Raw genomic sequence first — 19198 nt, 5'->3', positions numbered from 1 at the left:
TTACGGCAGGAGCATCCCAATGGGATGTGGCAGATGCAAAACATGTATAATGTTAGACTTTAAACATCTTCTCTGGTATAGGTGCGTGTCGCTGTTTGCTTCGCTGTAGTTTTGAAAGCGATCAGATTGCAGCTCGACACTACTGTTGTAAACTTCATTTACATGACAGTGAGGTTAGTGAACGCCCATCTCTGCTATGTCCAACTGGCGGCGTCCAATGAAAGAAGGCAGATACAGGAAGTGGCCAATGAAAAAAGAGCATTTCCGAGGTTTTCCGCTTTCCCCGAAGTTCTTGACAGATTCGACTTGAGATTGAGAGAGTTCAAGATGGCTGCCACAGGTAAGAGTTTGAATTTGTATCTAGATTTAAATAATATATTTAGCGATGTTCGAATTATCTGATAGTTTTAGAAGTAAACGCAAAACCGCACAACTATGTCGTGTTACGTTTTAGATGGCGATGTATTGTAACGAGTCGCCGCTGACGAAGCTGAGAAAGGACCAGCAACAGCTCCGGAGCCGACGCAGTAGTTAAACCACTGAAGTTTGCCAACGTTTTCAACTGGGCTGGCGACGAATAGCTAAAAAGTACGCTAGCCACTTTGGAGCTACATAATCTCTTCCACAACGGGCACAGCTTAACCAGAGCACAATTGCTTGTTCAAGTTCGGTTAACACTTGGACATGCCAGAATGACATTGTCAGTACGCTGTAGTTGCCTTTACTTGCAAAACTATTTGGCAAGGCAGTTTTAAAGTCGCACAAGTGGCACAGTGCAGAGAGACAAGGCTTTCCACAACTCCAAATGTCACATACAGTAGACAAATCCCACGCTAAGCTAAGTGGCTAACGTTGCATAGCATTAGCATCACTCATCTGTGACTTTAGCAGCTTCGACTTTCCGCGATTAATGGCATGTATAACTCGTTTAAATTCATTCACGATTACTCAATTGAATGTTGCACGGTCTGTGATTTTAGTTATGAGCGTTCAAAGTATATATAATTGCTGTGGGGATCTTATGGCTTGCCAAGTTAATGTTAGACCAAGTAGCGCTTCATGCCATCTGTCAAAATACAGCACCATCATTTGTTTATTCAGCCAATAGTCATCCTCCTTGTGTCAAATGCATATGTACTGTTATTCCCACCATACAAAGTCCAGCCCATTGGAAAAGGCACTCAGTTGAAATGCCTGTGTTCAACAACAAGCTCGTCTTCTTTGCTCTGTTTAACATGCTCACAAATGAGGCGTGATAATTTTGTTGCAGGTTGCATGACTCTCATCTGAGGCTTTGGTGTCAACTGTCAAGAATAGCATCCCCCTCTAGCTACCATTCATCATGTCCTCCACCTCCTCCTACTCCTCTTCAGGAGAAACTAGTCCGGAGGATGTCCCCAGAGGTGGGGGTACCATCCGAGTCTTCCTCCCTAACAAGCAGAGGACTGTGGTGAGACAAGTGATTGGATGCTGCTCTTTATTTTTATACAGCTACTAAAACGCTGCAACTAGATTGATTGCTGTGTGTGGCTTCGTGAAAGTCCATAGCTGGTATTGCTGATTTTAAGTGTGATTACTCTCACAAACCTTCACATATTTCTCACTTGGTCAGTGAGTGTGAAACTAACCATTTGGTCTGGCAGATGGTGCTTTTCATAATCCTCCCGTTTTCTGATTTATAATTCAGATCAGATCTATCTCACTTTAATACATTTGTTAGTTTTGAAATATAATGCATATAAGCGCTCTATAAGCGGTGATATTGTCATTGCCTCATAGCTCAGAGGTATTGGGTTAAAATCTAGGAAAATGCCCTCTTGTGTGGATTTTTTCATGTTCTCCCCACACTTGAGTAAATTTTCTCCGGGTACTGTACTCTGGCTTTCTTTTCCTTCCACATTCCAGAAACATGCATGTTAGATTAATTGAACCCTACTCGTCATTAGTTGAGAATTTGAATGTGAATGGTAGTTTGTGTGTGTAATGGGGACATCAATTCATAAGTCATTTGAAAACACTTTCAATCAAAAGATGACTTTTATCACATAAAATATTACAATACTTGTTTTTAACATGGGGTTTGAATGTGACATTGACAATGTTGTTGAACAGCGGTCTCCTTTTTGCAGGTGAATGTTCGCCAAGGACAGACGGTGTATGAGAGTCTAGATAAAGCACTTAAAGTGAGAGGCTTAAGCCAAGACTGCTGTGCTGTATTCCGCCTTCTCGAAGGGTAAGCTTGCATTTTGTCCTGCTCTAGTTATCGTAACAAAAGCAAGATGGGTGGTCTGAAATACAGTTCTTTGTTAAAGTATCGGAATGGCAAGGTTTATTTTTCTTGTGTGCTGAAGAAATTTGGGTTTCAGATCAGAAGATTATTATTTTTTTAGACAAAAGTTCAGAAGCCAATTTTATTGGTACCAGGTTTTGATCCTAAAAAAAACAGCGTCATTCCAAAATACTTTTAGGTAGGTCTTAGCATAAGTCTCCCAATTTTCAAAGATTTTGGTAAAACATAGGCCTGGGAATGCGTTATTAAAAATGTATAGGGGGCGTTATACAGACTTTTTTTTTTTCCCTCAGAAAAAAGTTCATAAGTATTGATTCTTATGCCAGGCCTGATGTGTGTGTTTGTGCAAAGTTTGTCTCTCCCCCTAGGTTTGTACATTCAAAAGTGGCATAATATTTCTTTATAAACAGTGCATTGCCACAGCAACAGCATGCGACGAAATAAAAAGCTTTCAATAACTTCACATCTTAACCAGATCAACGACCCAGACTTTGAAGACTGTCCGATTAAAATCTCTGGGCGGAGTTCGCTGAAATATGATCTCTATAAAAGGCCAAAATTTAGCAAAATCCCAAAATGATGTAAAAATTGCCGTCTTTCTTTTAGGATTAGCATATGAATCAAATATATTTTTGTTGGTCAGTGTTCACCTTCCACCGATAATGCTTTGTTAAAAATCTGTAGGTGGTGCTGTAGAGAATTTTTTTGGGAAATAGCTCAATGACTTTATTATGCCAGATCCAATGTGTGAAGTCTCAGGTTTTTGCCCCTGTTTAGAACCTCAAAAGCAGCAGTTTTTCTTTGGATACACCGCATCACTACGACAGCAGGATGCAGGCAAATAAAAAGATTTCAATAACTTGTCTTCAGGTGAAACATACAAAGTTTGAAGACAAATTCTCTTGGAGGAGTTCATTACGATATGGCATGTCAGGGGTAGCAAACAAATTTTTTTTCACGAGGTGCATTGGAGTCATAGTTTCCCGCGGAGGGCCATTATAACTGTCAACCCAAATAAATATATGAGCACCTCATATATATATATATATATATATATATATATATATATATATATATATATATATATATATTAGAGATGCACCGATCCGATATCTGGATCGGATATCGGCCCCGATATCAACAAAATAGATGGATCGAGTATCGGAAAATGCAGCCGATCTGCGAGCCGATATTTTCCTTAATCTATTAGGACGTGGGCTACGTCATACGTCAGCAGCACGTGTGCCGCACGCCACGAGAGTTTTCTAAACAAACGCAAACATGGAGCGAACGTTCGCTTCTCTTCCCCGGGTTGCTAAGCGGACATCAAACCCTACGCGTTCGCTTCTCTTCGGGTTGCTAATGAGACGTCAAAGGCTGCGCGTTCGCTTCTCTCCCAAATGGGGGGGGGGGGGCTAATCGGATGTCAAACGCTGCGTGTTCGCTTCTCTTCCGGGGGGGTGTTAATGCAGTGCTTCTCAATTATTTTCTGTTACGCCCCCCCCTAGCAAGAAGAAAAGTATTCGCGCCCCCCCTTCCCCATCGTGACTATCCTAACTTGTCTTGTAAGTCGTAAAATGTTGCACTGTCTCAAACGTCACAGAAGTAACAATGAGAGCGCCACTGCCCCCTGCTGTGAAGATTCGCAATTACACTTTATTCTAGTACTGCCAAAAAAAAAGCCTGTTCCCCAGGGTCACACGCGCCCCCCCAGGAATAGCACCGCGCCCCCCAAGGCGCTTAGGATAGAGCCGAGGTTTCGGTCCGTTAACCTAGATCTGTGACGGGCTTTGTTGACGTTCATGTGGCTGAACGTCTTCTCACACACGTTGGTCGAGCCAAATTGTCCAATCTTTTTTAACATTCGGCACTCAGTGTCCACCTTTCTTTTCTTCGGGCCACTCATTTTAATGCAATGATTCGAGGGGAAGGTTTGTGGGTGGCATTAGCGCAGTGCTTCTCAAATAGTGGGGCGCGCCCCCACGCTTTGTGTGCCGGGCTCCATCTAGTGTGGAAACTGAGAAGCTGAGCTCAAGCTTCTTGTGCGGGCCATATTCAATTATGTTTTCAGAATTTGCTGCGGGCCAATAAAAACTGGACCGTTAGTTTGGACACCCCTAATTTAGAGCAAAGAACTGTGTAGTCTGCCTGATGCCATTGCCTTTGGTCTTTTCTGTTCCACATGTAGAGTTATGTAGCTTGTTAAGTCAACCATAATATCGGATCGGTATCGGGTATCGACCGATACGCAAAGTCACGGCATCGGTATCGGTATCGAAACTGAAAAAGTCGGATCGGTGCATCTCTAATATATATATATATATATGCAGTAAAAGCTACAAAACAAACTAACAAATAACTTGTTTTCAAATCAGACAAGTAAAAACTGGTCAAATATTTAAAACATTTTTTTTTATTAAAAGTGAAGACAATTTTCAATTCTAGTAATGACACGAATTTGATGCACAATTTGTCTTCGAGGGCCACATAAAATGATGTGGTGTGGCGGGCCGTATCTGGAGTTTGACACCTGTGCGATATGCCCTCTATGAAAGTAAATTAAAAATGGTGGACATCTTGTGAGGTTTAGCATATGGCTCCAAAAGACCTTTTTGTATGTAAGAAGGAATTATGAAACGCAAAGTTTGATGCCCCGCCCCATCGTATAGTATGTAGAAAATGTAAAATATTTTTCCCTTTTTTTTTTTGTTGAGATGGGACAACCCAAGTTTCAAGTCACTTGGGTTCACTATTTAGGAGAAGGGTGCAGATGTATGACTCCTGTAAATGTGTGAAGATGGCCTAAAATTGTACTTTGAAATACATACTATTCGTAACACACTTCCTGTACATGTTCATAATATCAAGAAACTTTATTTACAGGTTCAGTGGTCCAGATAAAAAAAGACAAGAGAAAAAATTAAATACTAAGGTATAAAAAAGAAAAAAGGCAATGACACTCAGAAGAGTCAAGTATACCAGTGCTTCCGAATCACTATATCATTATAAGCATCTTGGAGTTTTTACAGGCTTAATATGGTGTAATTTGATCACAGATGAGGCAGTATATTGTGGTGTGCAATGGCCTCTGAATAAAGTCACCTCCACTCCATCTGTCCATTCACCAAATTTGTGAAGCAAACTAGAATCTTATCTGCATTGAATTTCATGCCAATGAATACCATACTCGGAGCAGACATTAAGAAGCTGCTGGAGACCAGCACTGCAGGAACTGAAGACCAAAAATTCATTCACACTCCTCAAACATATGATTCATCAAAGTATTGCCAATCATACATACACCAGTATTACAGGTGTTCTGATAGAAAATTTATCAACATACAGATTAAAAATGAATGGAGAGCGGATTCCATCTTGTCATAATAATTATTCAAAATATATATATATTTTTTCTGTTGTCTTTTAATTTACTTTCCAGTCGTAAAAGGTTGACGGATTGGGAGACGGACATTACTCCTTTGGTTGGAGAAGAGCTATTAGTTGAGGTCCTGGATGATATTCCCTTGACCATGCACAACTTTGTGAGTAGTCGACAAGCCTGCTTTCTTTGCATATACTGTAAATTTACCATGATCTCCCCCCCAACCCCCCCACTTACATATTCCGTTGCTGCACGAATAATGACATTCTTATCTACACAGGTACGGAAAACCTTCTTCAAGCTGGCTTACTGTGATTTTTGCCACAAGTTTTTATTTAATGGCTTCAGGTGTCAGACATGTGGATACAAATTTCACCAGCACTGCAGTAGTAAGGTACCTACCGTTTGTGTGGACATGGACACAATAAGCAAACAGCGGTGAGTTGAATCACAGTTCAAAAAGCATTAAACGATTTCTACTATGATACTTTGGTTATTAGCAAAGTTTTGTTGCAGTCTGTGGGTGTGATGGCTCTTTCTGGGTAATTACATTTGAAATCAGAAATTTACATATACTACATAAAATCACCTACTCTCACATGAACTCAAAGGTCTATTAGCATTACTACATTTTTTGCTAAATGCCAGGTTAATGAGAGGATGTTTTAAAGATTTTCATCACTTTCTTCAGTCTTCAAGTTTACTTACAATAGTTTTTTTTTTAGTTTTTTTATTTAATACATAAGTAGGGAAGTGGGCAATGTTAGCCTCGGCGACTCGCAAGTATTTGCCCGCCCGCCGCAACGGCATCTTTTGGCGCAATGTGAATTTGCGCTTGGGTTTTCATCACTTGTAGACAAGTTATTTAGTTAGATAGATCTAGGGCCTACTCTGCAAAGGTTTTCGCCAGCATGGCGAAAGTTTGGGAGAAAAAAGACGAGGGAAATTGACGAGTCGAACGGGATCAAGAACTGCTTCAGATGGGCATGGCTAGAGAGCAGCGTCATCGTACTACTCGTAACATAGTCCGTAACTACATGCCTGACGGAACATATCCGTAAAGTAGATGTCCCGGGGAAGGTTTTGTGTATTCTCTGTCAAGATACGATCAGCTATGGAGGTCGCGGCGCTAGGAACATTAAAGAGAACATAGAAACAAAAAAACACAAAGGTACCCCCGGCCACTTTTCAGTGTTTTTTCACATTTGCCATTCTCATCCCTGTAAGAAATTTCATTTCTTAGCACAGTATTGAGATGAAAAGGCATTTAATGGATTAATTTGACATAGAAAGCAAAAACACGTGCGTTCAAAGTAGCTTGTTAGATGAGTCGCTCACACGTCACTGATGACAATTGGTATCGCTTCCGGATAAGTGTGACATTTTCCAAATGGAACTTCATAATGGGTCCTTATTTACAATTGGATGATCATATTGGCATATCACTAGCTGAGAAGCAACGCTGTTTTTAAAGCAATAAGTGACTAATTAAATATTTCTATGAAATAATCCACTTGAGCATATTGACATAGTTAAGTCTTAACATGTTAGAACACACCCTTGTTTAATGTTATTGTCTTTTTGTCTCATCCTTTTCTACTTGTCCTTGGACGGGTGTGATCCAAGTCCCTGCACGGATGAGTATCCTCAGATACTATTGCCAGAAAATTCCCCATCACAGAGTAATATAGCCTTAACACCGGAGCCTGCTGGGTAAGCTTGTTGACCAAACTAGTTCTAAATGTGTTTAAAAAAGGTTCACCTTAACAGATATAATGATGCACGGTTTGACTTTTTGCTTGCCCTTTCAGGCTGGACCTCTTGTCCCCAACATCAGCCTTTCACTTCCCCATCCCTAGTGGAGATGGCCAGTCTCTGCAAAGGCATCGTTCTACCTCGACACCCAATGTTCATATGGTCAGCACAGTGAGCCCTGCTGTTGCCAGCATTATAGAGGCAAGTGTCAGCTGCCCAATGTGCGATCTTCTTTTGTTCTGTAATTTTGAAATAATTCAGATGTAGTTTCTTGTCCAGGAATGGGCAATTTGTGGCCCACACCCCCACTTGGAGTTAATTTTTGAATATTATAAATGTGCTTTCTCTACCACTTTAGTCCTGAAATATAATAGTATTGTTCACCACTGCATGGCAACTATGGCCGGTGCGCTATTAAGACATTTATTTTCTTTATGTACTATCAGGATTATAATCCGCATGCTCTAGAGCAAAGCAAATGACCATAATTGTCCTACTTGTTTCGTCCCCACGTCCTGGTGTTGTTCCTCGGGTTTGCCGTCAGCCCTTCGTCAGCCAAATTTCATGAAAAAATGAGAACGAATAAATCTCGACGGTCATATCCCAGCAGGCTGTCCGTCTGTGTAAGGCAGGGGTGTCAAACTCATTTTTTTCACGGGCCGCATTGTAGTCATAGCTTCTTTCGGGAGGGCCATTATGACTGTCAACCCAAATAAATGTATGAGCACCTCATATTATATACAGAAAAAGCTACCAAACAAACTGACAAATAACTCGTTTTCAAATCAGAGGAGTACAAACTGGTCAAATATCTAAAAAAAACAGATAGTATTAAAAGTGAAGACAATTTGCAATTCTAGTAATGACACACAAATTTGATGCACAACTTATCTTCGCGGGCCACATTAAATGATGTGGCGGGCCATATATGGCCCCCGGGCCTTGAGTTTGACACCTGTGGTGTAAGGGGTTTAAAATAACATAGATTTAAGAAAAGAAAAATTCTAGCCGTTGAAGTGCTTCAAATCACAACTTTGTACTCTGCTCACCAATAGTTATAAAGGAAAAGGTAATATAGCCTATAAGAATTTGCCTTACCCATAATGTAGAACTGAAGATCTGCAAATGGTCTATTCTGAAGGACATTGTAAACTAAAGAACAAAGCAAAAATAATTTAAACTAACATGACTGCCTCAGTGCATTGTGACAAATGAATCGTAGTTTTGCCCTTTGGCGAAAAGTCATGTGTTACACGACAGTAAATATGATGACAATGAAAAAGCCTTCAAGAAAGGCTTCCTATTTGTAGTCTAAATCAGTGGTTTTCAAATGGGGTACGTCAAGCCTCTTTAGGGGGTACATGAGATTTCTAAATTTAGTTTATTTATGTTTGTTTTTAATAACACTTTTCAGTTTCTACATTTATTTAAAATAAAGTTAATGGTTTCTCTTTGAGAACACTGTACTATAATCCCAAAAGAGGACACTATGTCAACAATTATGTTTGTCTTTATTTGTAATTGTTAATTACTATTTCCCCCTTTTTTTTTAAGTTACTTTTTTACGCAATATTAATTACTATCTCCTCCTTTTTTTATATAGTTATGTCTTACCCAAATAGGTCTAGAGACACAAATACAGAGTTCCAATTTTAAATAAATCGCCTACTGATGGCACAGTACTCAAACAAAGGAAATGTTAGGGTATGCTTGACTGGAAAAAAAATATTTTATAGGTACGTAGTTGACAAAGGTTGAGAACAATTGGTCTTACTGTAAAATTTCATGCAATCCATTTAATGAACAGTTTTTTTTTCCCTTCAATCCTTTTAGGACGCAGTGAAATCTCACAACACAATAGGTATGCTTTCGTTTTTGTTTTTTTTATTAACAATTTTAGGTGTGGCTTTTTGGTTTATTCTGCATGTTTGTTTTGAAAAGTTAAAGGTCTGCCTTTTATATCTGCAGGTCCTGAGCCCTCACCAAAGCCATCCACTAGCCCGCCCTCTTTAGGTTCCCCAGGGAGAAGACCGCCCAAGTCACCTTCAGAGCACAAAGAACGAAAGCCCTCCTCCTCGGATGACAAAAAAAAAGTAGTATGTAATTTTTGCAGTACTCTTTGTCAGTGGATCTTTTCTGAGACACAAGTGGTAATTTACGAATTTATTTGGCAAATTGAATGTGTTTTAGCATCGAGGTGGCTACAGGGACTCAAGTTACTACTGGGAGGTCCACTCCCGGGAAGTCACTATCCAGAAGAGAATAGGAGCTGGCTCCTTTGGAACTGTATTTAAGGGAAAGTGGCATGGGGATGTTGCGATCAAGATCCTTAAAGTCACAGAGCCAACACCTGAACAGTTACAGGCTTTTAAAAATGAAATGCAGGTCTTACGGTAAGTTGTTTCACCTTCTTGAAAACCAGTGCGTGAGAAAATATTATAACACTTTAAGGACAATGATCCTTGATGTACGGAATTTAGGGATTTTATCATTTACGGTCCATAATGTCATCAAAAGGTTCAGAGAATCTGGAGAAATCACTGCATGTAAGCGGTAATGCTGGAAATGAATCTTTCAGGCGGCACTGCAATAAAGACCGCCATCATTGTGTAAAAGATAACCCAACATGGGCTCAGAAATACTTCAGAAAACCAATATTATTAAATACAGTTTGGCGCTACATCCATCAGTGCAACTTAAATCTCGATGCAAACCAGAAGTCATTTATCTGCATCACCCAGAAACACCCTTCTGGTTCACCCTTGTGCTTCTCCGGGCACAAACTCATCTAGGATCGACTGAGGCAAAGCGGAAAAGTGTACAGTGGTCTGACAAGGCCACATTTTAAAATGTTTTTGGAAATTGTAGACGTCTTGTCCTTTGGACCAAAGAGGAGCAGAACCATCCGGATAGTAGTAGTTCAAATGCCAACATGTGTGATGGTGTTGGGCTATGTCACTGCCAATAGCATGAGTGGCTTACACAATTATGAAGACACAATGGCTTGCTGAAAAGTACATGCGCATTTAGGAGAAACTAATGGTGCCATCCAAGCAATGTCTTTTTCAGGGGCGCTCCTGCTTATTTCACACCACATCCTGTGCATGTTACAACAGTGGGGCTTCATAGTAAAAGAGTGCAAGTACCAGACTGGCCTGCCTGCAGTTCAGACTTGTCCCCCATTGAAAATGCGTGGCGCATTATGATGCATAAAATGCGAATACCGAGACCCCGGAATGATGAACAGCTGAAGCTATACATCAAGTGAAAATGGGAATGAATTTCACCACCTTCATCAATTGTGTCCTCAGTTGTATTCAATGTTAAAAGAAAAAGGTGTCCCAGCTTTTTTGGAATGTCTTGCAGCCCTAAAATTCTGAGATAATCCTTATTTGCTCAATTAACAACAACCATGTGTATCAATTTGAACATTAAATAGCTTGTCTTTGTGGTATATTAAATACAGGTTAAACATGATTTTCAAATCATGGTTTTGTGTTTTTATATGTTGAACAACATCCCAACTTCATTGCAATTGGTTTGTAGAGCCAACCTTAAAAATAATGTTCGTACTCTGAGAAATTATGCAAATTACAAAGCGACAATCACAAAGTGACGAATGGGAGATTGCTTTTTTTATGTTAATATGATTTTCCATTTCTTCAGGAAAACCCGCCATGTCAACATTCTGTTATTCATGGGCTATATGACAAAGCCCAATTTTGCCATAATCACACAGTGGTGTGAAGGCAGCAGCCTGTACCGCCATCTGCATGTCTCTGAAACCAAATTTGACACGATGAGGCGGATTGACGTGGCCAGACAAACAGCACAGGGCATGGAGTAAGACCTTTCCACATTCAGTTGTACCAATACTGTTTGCTTGAAGATTTGACTGTTTTCTACACGTGACATGTGTGAAATGTACTACAATGTAGAGGGTGGTGCTTTTGTACGTATAAAAGTTGACCTCTGCAAATACTAAGGCTTTCTAATATTGCAGTTATGCAGCAAATTTCCACTTTTGTGATTGATATCTTATCCATGTAAAATTAATGATTTTATTTTTCCTTGTAGTTATCTTCATGCGAAGAACATTATTCATCGCGACCTGAAATCAAACAGTATCCTTTTCTTGCCCTGTAATAATTTTTACTCAAGCAAGAACCATACTGGTCATCTTCAATGTGATTCCAGTTGCCTGATGACAAGTGGCTATTGTCTTACTTTGAATTCCAAATGCTGACCGCAGTCCTACTTTGTCCATTTTGCATATTGTTATGAAAATCCCGATGTAAAAATTTGTTGTCCACTTAGTACAGAGAATGATTAATCAACATCATTGTAATTGTTTTCTAGAACCAACTTAAAAACCAATGTTGGTTGCACATTTTTAGTCACGTATTTCCTGAGATTGTTTTCCAGACATTTTCCTCCATGAGGGTTGGACTGTTAAGATTGGTGACTTTGGTCTTGCAACAGTGAAGTCACGGTGGACCGGCTCTCAACAAGTTGAACAGCCCAGTGGATCAATTCTTTGGATGGTAATTTTGTTATAAGGTCATTCCAGAAACACTTATGATGACAGAAATTATCTATGCACGGCATGACACTTTTGTTTCTGTTCCATGTGTTCCAAGGCCCCTGAGGTGATCCGCATGCAGGACAGCAACCCATATACATTCCAGTCTGATGTATATGGCTATGGAGTAGTACTGTTTGAGCTGATGTCAGGGACTCTACCATACTCCAATATCAACAACAGAGATCAGGTTAAATAATGCTTTATTTGAACCATTCAAAATCTTTTGAGCCAAAGTCTAATGAATGGTGGATTTGTTACATTTGCCGTAACAAATACCAAGGTAGCTTTATGAATATATCAATATAGTTATACACACAAGCACACACACATAGCACCTAAAAATATTTAAATACACTAACAACTGACGACATTCAGAAGCAAAGCAGAAAAAAAGTAGTTTACTTAAATGACAAAGAGTGTACATTGACAACATAGAAACACTAAGATTAAAACATTTAAAACACAACAAAGACTTCATTCTTGTTCATGATTCTCCATTCAGCACGTTAGAATTCCGGTAATGATGTAGCGATTCCTCCAACCCTCCTCTTCTTCCAGATAATCTTCATGGTGGGACGTGGTTACTTGTCCCCAGACCTCAGTAAGCTCTCCAGTACCTCACCCAAATCAATGAAAAGGCTTATCATTGACTGCCTGAAGTTCAAACGGGATGAGAGGCTCTTGTTTCCACAGGTAACAAGTCTGTGTTTTCCTCAACAAAATGTTTTCCTCTGAAGTAATAACGCTTCAACTGGCTGTAAAAATTGAAATGTAAATTTTGTTTTGTATTATATAAAAGTGTGTGGATTCTAAGTGTGTTCTTCTCTGCAATGTTAATGTTCAACACTGCAAGTATCTAGGAAGCAAAGAATTTTGAAAAAGATTCTCGTTTGATACGTGTTCATGATATGAATCATCTTAGTTTTGACATATTCTTGCCAAAATGATCAACTTATTTTTGTAATTGTTTTTAATGTCATTTTTATACATACATACATTTTATACATTATGAAGCTGATTTACATTTTCTTTTATTTTCTCTTATCAGATCTTGGTAGCCATCGAGCAGGTACAGGATCTGCTGCCAAAAATTGAGCGCAGTCGTTCTGAGCCCTCTCTCCATCGGGCCGTTCATGCTGAGGACCTGAACCCTCTTCTATTCCACACCACTAGGCTGATGCCACTCTAAGATTTCAACATCACTAGGCAGAAAGGTTGTTTCCCTTTCTAAAACCACAGCATTCCAGTGCCTCTGAGAGGCTTCAGCTGCTTTTGTTGCGGAACTTCATCACTAACTTTTTCAGAGCCTTGGAGCTCCAGCACTCAATAACACACTGCAGGAATAATCTTTAGGTGTTTTGTTCCAGTTTGAGTTCTTCTAATGACAAAGACCTGCTCCTTCAGAGGGCCATTCATTAGCTTTTTCCTCAACAGAATGTCAAGTTTGTTTTGCTGTAGATTATATTTCAAATGGGCATTCGATACTGTAACTTACTGGGGCTGGGGTGTCCATCGTTTCATGGCAAACAAACACTGCAGCATCGTCGTCGTCTCATACATGGCCCGATCTTGGAAGGATCACATTGAACATAACCAAGAATTCACAATCATATGACATCAAAATCAGTGATTCTATTGCCCTTTTAACAATCACGTAAAAATGTTTTTACGCTCTAGTAAATCTACAGTGGAGCACGAAAGTATTTAGTCTATCACAGACTGTGCACTTTAAATGATGAGAGAGTTCTGTAACAGTTACTATACTATAGGTACACTTAGACTATGAGACAGAATGTGGAAAAAAAAAAAATCCTGGAAATGACATTTTAAGATTTTGAAAGTATTCACATGTCAATTACGGTGATATTTTGGCTCATTCCTCCATGCCGGTCTATTTAGAGCAGTGATGTTTTGGGGCTGTCACTGAGAAACACAGGCTTTCAATTCCCTGTCCCCTTTGCAAAAAAAGAACCCCCAAGCACACGCCTGTGCTTTACAGTAGGTATGGTGTTCTTGGGATGCAACTCAGCATTCTTCTTCCTTTAAACACCATGAGCTGAGTGTGTGCCAAAAACTTCCGTTTTGCAAACTTCAGGTAGGCCTGGACATGAACTGGCTTAAAAAGGAAAACACGTCTGGCACTGCAGGATTTGATTCCCTGCCAGCCATCATGTTCATGTTGCTAGCCCTTGTTACTTCGATCCCAGCTCTCTGTAGGTCATTCCCCATTGTACTTCTGGGATTTTTGCTCCATGTTTTCATGATCATTTTGATTCCACGGAGATGTTATTTTGCATGGCGCTCCAAATCAGCACTTATGTGTCTGTTATCGACGAAATACTTTTTTCCCACAAGAATTTCTTTGAAATTCCTAAAAAGCAATTTCCAGGAACTTTCAGTTTCACAATCTGTCTGTCACAGTTCAAGTTTACCTATGATTCAAATTACATAATTCTCATCATTTTAAGTGGGAGGAATTGCACTCAGTGATTTCATACTTTTTGCCCCACTGTACATAACTGAGTTTCGTCCCTTACTTTGCCAAGAAATATTTACAGATTACATGCATTTTATTGTTGCCCCAGTGTACATAACTGAGTTTCTTCAATTACTTTGCAAAGAATTATTTACATAATTTTTCATGCAATTTATCAATTTACAACCCCAAACCAATATAAATGGACAGATGGAGAAGCCCTAAACAAGATGCCTTGAGCTATTGAATATGTGAGCGCTATGCAGACTTTTAAAAAGCCTTCACACAAACACTTTTTGATTAGCAGCCTGGAAAACAGTAGTGCAATGAATGTTGCTGAAGTTAAATCTTGTTAATGGTTATCAAGTAATCACTGCTGCTTAAGTTTAAACCGATTGTGTCAGTATACATTAATACGGTCATTGATAAATTATCCAAATAACTGTTACGAGTTGAGTACCTTTTCTCTTGAAACATGTCAAGAGCGTTTCTCCTTTTCAGCACAGCATCTGCCACTAGTGGACATAGAATGTTTTCATTTATTGCCACTTAAAGGGCTTCTTTAATAGCGTTTTCCATTCCATTTCCATTTAGTTGTCTTTTTTAAAACATGTCGTTTTTTGTTGATACTGATGACACTTCATTTGTGTCAATTTGGCGTAGTAACCAACATCTGGGGCCTATTTTGGCACACTGACAACTCTGCGCTAGGTGTAAAATTGGGTTTAACTTGATTTTCTTGCCAACACAAGTCTATTGTAGACTTGAAAAGTAGACTACATTATAGACCAGCTTAAAGGAGGTCTGTTTTGCAGCGCAGTTGATGTCATGCCATTTTAGTGTACAGTGCAGCCTCGGTTTTCGAACGTCCCGGTTCTCGAACAAATTGGTATTGGAACACAAAGTTTGAGATTTCTTTGCTTCGGATGCCGGACGAAATTCGGTTGTCGAACCTTGAGAGATAAGCCGAGAGGATCCGCATGCCAACTGACTCCATTCGTTATTACGTTGTTGTTACTCTGAGGATTGCATCAACTCTAATCATGCCTCCAAAGGAAGCAAGTGGGAGCAGTAAAGACATCCTAAAGCAATGCGACAGTGAGTGCCCTGCGCACTGCGGTTCTGCGATCGGACAAAATTAAGCTCCCTGCGCACTGATGTCCACTTAAATTTTGGACAGTACATCAAGACTCGTTCGGCGGTGCGCTGCAGTTGCGCGATCGGACAAAAATGCGCAAATGAAAAAATGCTTAAAAAGTTTAAAAGTTTTTCCATTATTTGTAATGGGAAAATATGATACGGAATTCGAACGATTCACTTCTCGAACAGCCCTCTGGAACGGATTGTGTTCGAAAACTGAGGCTCCACTGTATTTGATCATGGCACAGGCACACAATTTCGATGCTCCGCGGATGTGCATGATGAACGTGGTATTTCATTCAAAATATGAAACCAGGGTGGGACTATCTCCTATGAATTATTGTCAAAATTAATTAACTGAGCCATATATAGCCATTATCTTAAAAACTACATACCGAGCACCTCATCACTATTGCAAGGGTGTTAAAGGGTGGGGAGACTGGGCATCCAATATGGAGGGGAATGGAACGGCAATGGAAATATGTCGTTAGGCGATTTTAGATAATTTCAGTATACTTTGTGGTTTCGCTTTTACATAGCATGCTCTGGCATTGTCGTTTGGTATAGATTCAGTCCTCAACTTCTCTCGATGAGCCTCCCCACTTCCGACTTTATTTTGGATTCCGTTTTATGTTTGGTTTATTTTCCTGAGTGTGAGCATGGCAAACTCAAAAGTCTGACTTGTGTTGTGACATATACTATATACTGTACCAATGACATAGAGAGGTCATATCAGAAACTAACGCACAGGTATCAAGCTCAATTCTGTCGAGGACCATTATTGTAGTTATGGTTTCACCGCAGAGGGCCATTATGACTCTGAAACCATATATAAATGTATAATTGCCTCATCATATTACATATACTGTGTACAACATGGCCAATAACGAAAAAGCGTGATAAAAATATGCTTACAATTTCTCGGGTTTTATTTAAAGTGAAGACAATTCTCAACTTTGGTCGAAATTCTAACAAGAAACATGAAGTTAAATGCACATGACAGCCCCCAGGTTGAGGGTTTGACACCTATGAACTAAAGCATGGTGGACTGTAGTCAAGGAGCTTGCACTTTAGTTCCCCCCCCCCCCCTTTTTTTTTTTTTTTTTCTCTTGTGACAATATTTACAAACTGCCTCTTCTTGCAGGACAATGTGAAAATAGGATGAACAGAGCATTTTTTATGGTGATTGGTCTGTCAATGGCTCTAGGCTTGAATTCTATATTTTTATCGTTTCATAGCTTAAGACAATATAGATACCAATGCCTAATTGTTTTATAATGACATTGACCTATAAACTTTGTGAATTGGGTTTGGCATGTATGTAGAAACACTCAGCTTTGTCATATTGTAAGAGAGGTGTTTCTTTAAGCACAATGGGATTACCTTAGAGCAGACATTTGGAACTACAACATTGCAGTCAGGGGCTGGGTACCCTTTGTTCTTACTCGTTCCATGTATTCAGGGGCAGTCATGGTTGGGAAATGACATTTGATGTGGCTTAAGATGGGTATTTGTGAACCAGGATTTGGAGACACTTTTTATTTTATGCTGATGTGGTGTTGTGCTTGCAGCTTTTTAGGTGAAGTGAACACACGTAGGCTACATTGTTAGTACCCTTGCAGGAAAACAAAATTATTTCCAAGACCATACTAATGAAAAGAACACTGTACCTTTCATTAATTTCTTATAAAATCTACATGCACATGAAGCTATATGTGTGAGAGTTTATATATGTATGAATACATACAGACACACACACACACATACACGTACACACACACTACCGTTCAAAAGTTTGCACAAACAATATAATTGCACAAGGGTTTTGTAATCAGCTTTCAAACATAATGGCCCATTAGAACACTGGAGGGATGGTGCATTGTATTGTCGTTTATCACATTAACAATGTATAGAGTGTATTCCTGATTAGTTTAATGTTATCCTCATTGGAAAAATAGTGGTTTTATTTTAAAATTAAGGACATTTCTAAGTAATCCCAAACTTTTGAACTGCAGTGTAAGTATATATTTATATGTATGTATGTATATATATGTATATTTATATGTATGTATGTATGTGTATATATATGTATATTTATATGTATGTATATATGTATGTATATATGTATGTGTATATATATATATATATACACACATATATATATATATACACATATATATGTGTGTATATATATATATATGTATATATATATATATATATATATATATATATATATATATATATATATATATATATATATATATATATATATATATGTATATATATGTATATATATATATATGTAGGATTGTATATATACACACATATACATGTGTGTGTACACTTATGTATCTACGTATAGATGTGTTTGTGTGTGTGTATGTGTATATAACTCGAGTATACGTGCACTATACGTGTATATGTACATAAATTACTGTATATTGAATAGAACCTTGTTTTAAAAAAGAAAAAAAACTCTTTAACCCCACAAAGTAATGCTGGGTTTTCATTTAGGTTTATAATTGACAGTTGTGGGTCTTTGTTTCCTAAATGGAAGGGTACAAACAATTTAGCCAGTGTATACACGTGATGTTGATCAGTCTTTGCAACCTAAACAAACAGGAATGCTGCGATTGGTACTGGTTGCTTTTACTATTTAAAATCCGTCTCATTTGCTTGCAAATGTTTTGAGCACCAAGTAAACCTGACATTATCTGTGACTTAACACTTGATTATTTTAATGGCATCACTTTAAAATACTGTAATAATGTTTAGGTTGTCTTTCAGCAATGGCAAGATTGTAAATGGCTGCTTTCGAAAATGTCCACAATGCAAAATGAGAAATATCTTATAACTGTCTTTTTTGGTTTTCTATGAAATTGGACATTTCTATGAATCTTTTTTTAATTCAGTCTAGGACTATTTCAGGTCCATATTCAAAGAGGAAAACAATAGTGGAGGGGAAAACGAGGGTTGTATCCAAATAGATTTCATATTTGTAGGTTAATTGCAATACTTGTCTTCAGTTCCTTGGGTGCCAGGGAGGGGTGTTCAGTTTGCAATAAATGGTATTTTCTGCTGTGTACAGTTATGTTTTGTTTTCATTGTTTTTTAACTACAGAAATTTTACTTGTTTCTATCTTTGTGTGATGGTTTCAAAGAAAACAAAATTCTTTAACGTGTCTTAAATCTTAGTTGTTTTTTAGGGTTTATTCTTAAAATAAATAAACTTATCTGTGTTTCCTTTTATTCCTCTTTTTCTTTAGTTTGATTACATATTGCGATCTCGTTACAGGAGACCAATTTCAAGGCTCCATGGGCGAAACAGACTGGCCTTGCGATAAAGCTTGGGATGGGTCAAGTAGTGTGGAAGTTAAATTGTCCCAAAAACTGTCACAGCAGTCACTATGCAGATCGGAAACCTAGTTGGACATACTAAAACTATGTGAATGCAACAAATTCTGAGGGCAACACTGCTACAGACAGGCCTGGACAACCAATTGTGGCACAATGCAGACTTATTTGTTTGAAGGGAAAGGAGCTATGGAGTGCTGGAGATCCTGATGGGCT

The 19198-nt window shown here is 38.8% G+C and overlaps 1 protein-coding gene across 2 annotated transcripts; it reads left to right on the top strand.

The window, feature by feature from the left end:
* Positions 1-201: 201 nt before the first annotated feature.
* On the top strand, positions 202-18877 carry araf (A-Raf proto-oncogene, serine/threonine kinase). Of its 2 annotated transcripts, XM_061277690.1 has the most exons (17): positions 234-340; positions 455-588; positions 1271-1450; positions 2130-2233; positions 5730-5832; positions 5953-6110; positions 7299-7385; positions 7484-7628; positions 9261-9288; positions 9396-9523; positions 9618-9820; positions 11094-11270; positions 11505-11551; positions 11853-11971; positions 12068-12199; positions 12571-12705; positions 13061-18877. In XM_061277690.1, exons 3-17 carry the CDS (start codon positions 1343-1345, stop codon positions 13199-13201), a joined length of 1815 nt encoding a protein of 604 aa, XP_061133674.1. In that variant the 5' UTR covers positions 234-340; positions 455-588; positions 1271-1342; the 3' UTR covers positions 13202-18877. The 2 variants fall into 2 exon arrangements, with proteins under 2 accessions (XP_061133673.1, XP_061133674.1); XM_061277689.1 differs by lacking the exon at positions 455-588 and having other exon boundaries at positions 202-340.
* Positions 18878-19198: the final 321 nt, after the last annotated feature.

Source organism: Syngnathus typhle, linkage group LG5 (assembly GCF_033458585.1).
Source record: "Syngnathus typhle isolate RoL2023-S1 ecotype Sweden linkage group LG5, RoL_Styp_1.0, whole genome shotgun sequence".
Taxonomy (NCBI): domain Eukaryota; kingdom Metazoa; phylum Chordata; class Actinopteri; order Syngnathiformes; family Syngnathidae; genus Syngnathus; species Syngnathus typhle.
Note: the sequence above shows the minus strand (reverse complement) of the source record. Positions and strands in the feature narration are given on the sequence as shown.

What these genes read in the sequence shown, in the direction of transcription:
- araf (XM_061277689.1), top strand. Translation starts at nt 1,343, where the DNA reads ATGTCCTCCACCTCCTCCTACTCCTCTTCAGGAGAAACTAGTCCGGAG. An exon ending in CTAACAAGCAGAGGACTGTG is followed by an intron (nt 1,451 to 2,129) that starts GTGAGACAAGTG and finishes TCCTTTTTGCAG; the next exon opens with GTGAATGTTCGCCAAGGACA. An exon ending in CAAACAGCACAGGGCATGGA is followed by an intron (nt 11,271 to 11,504) that starts GTAAGACCTTTC and finishes TTTTCCTTGTAG; the next exon opens with TTATCTTCATGCGAAGAACA.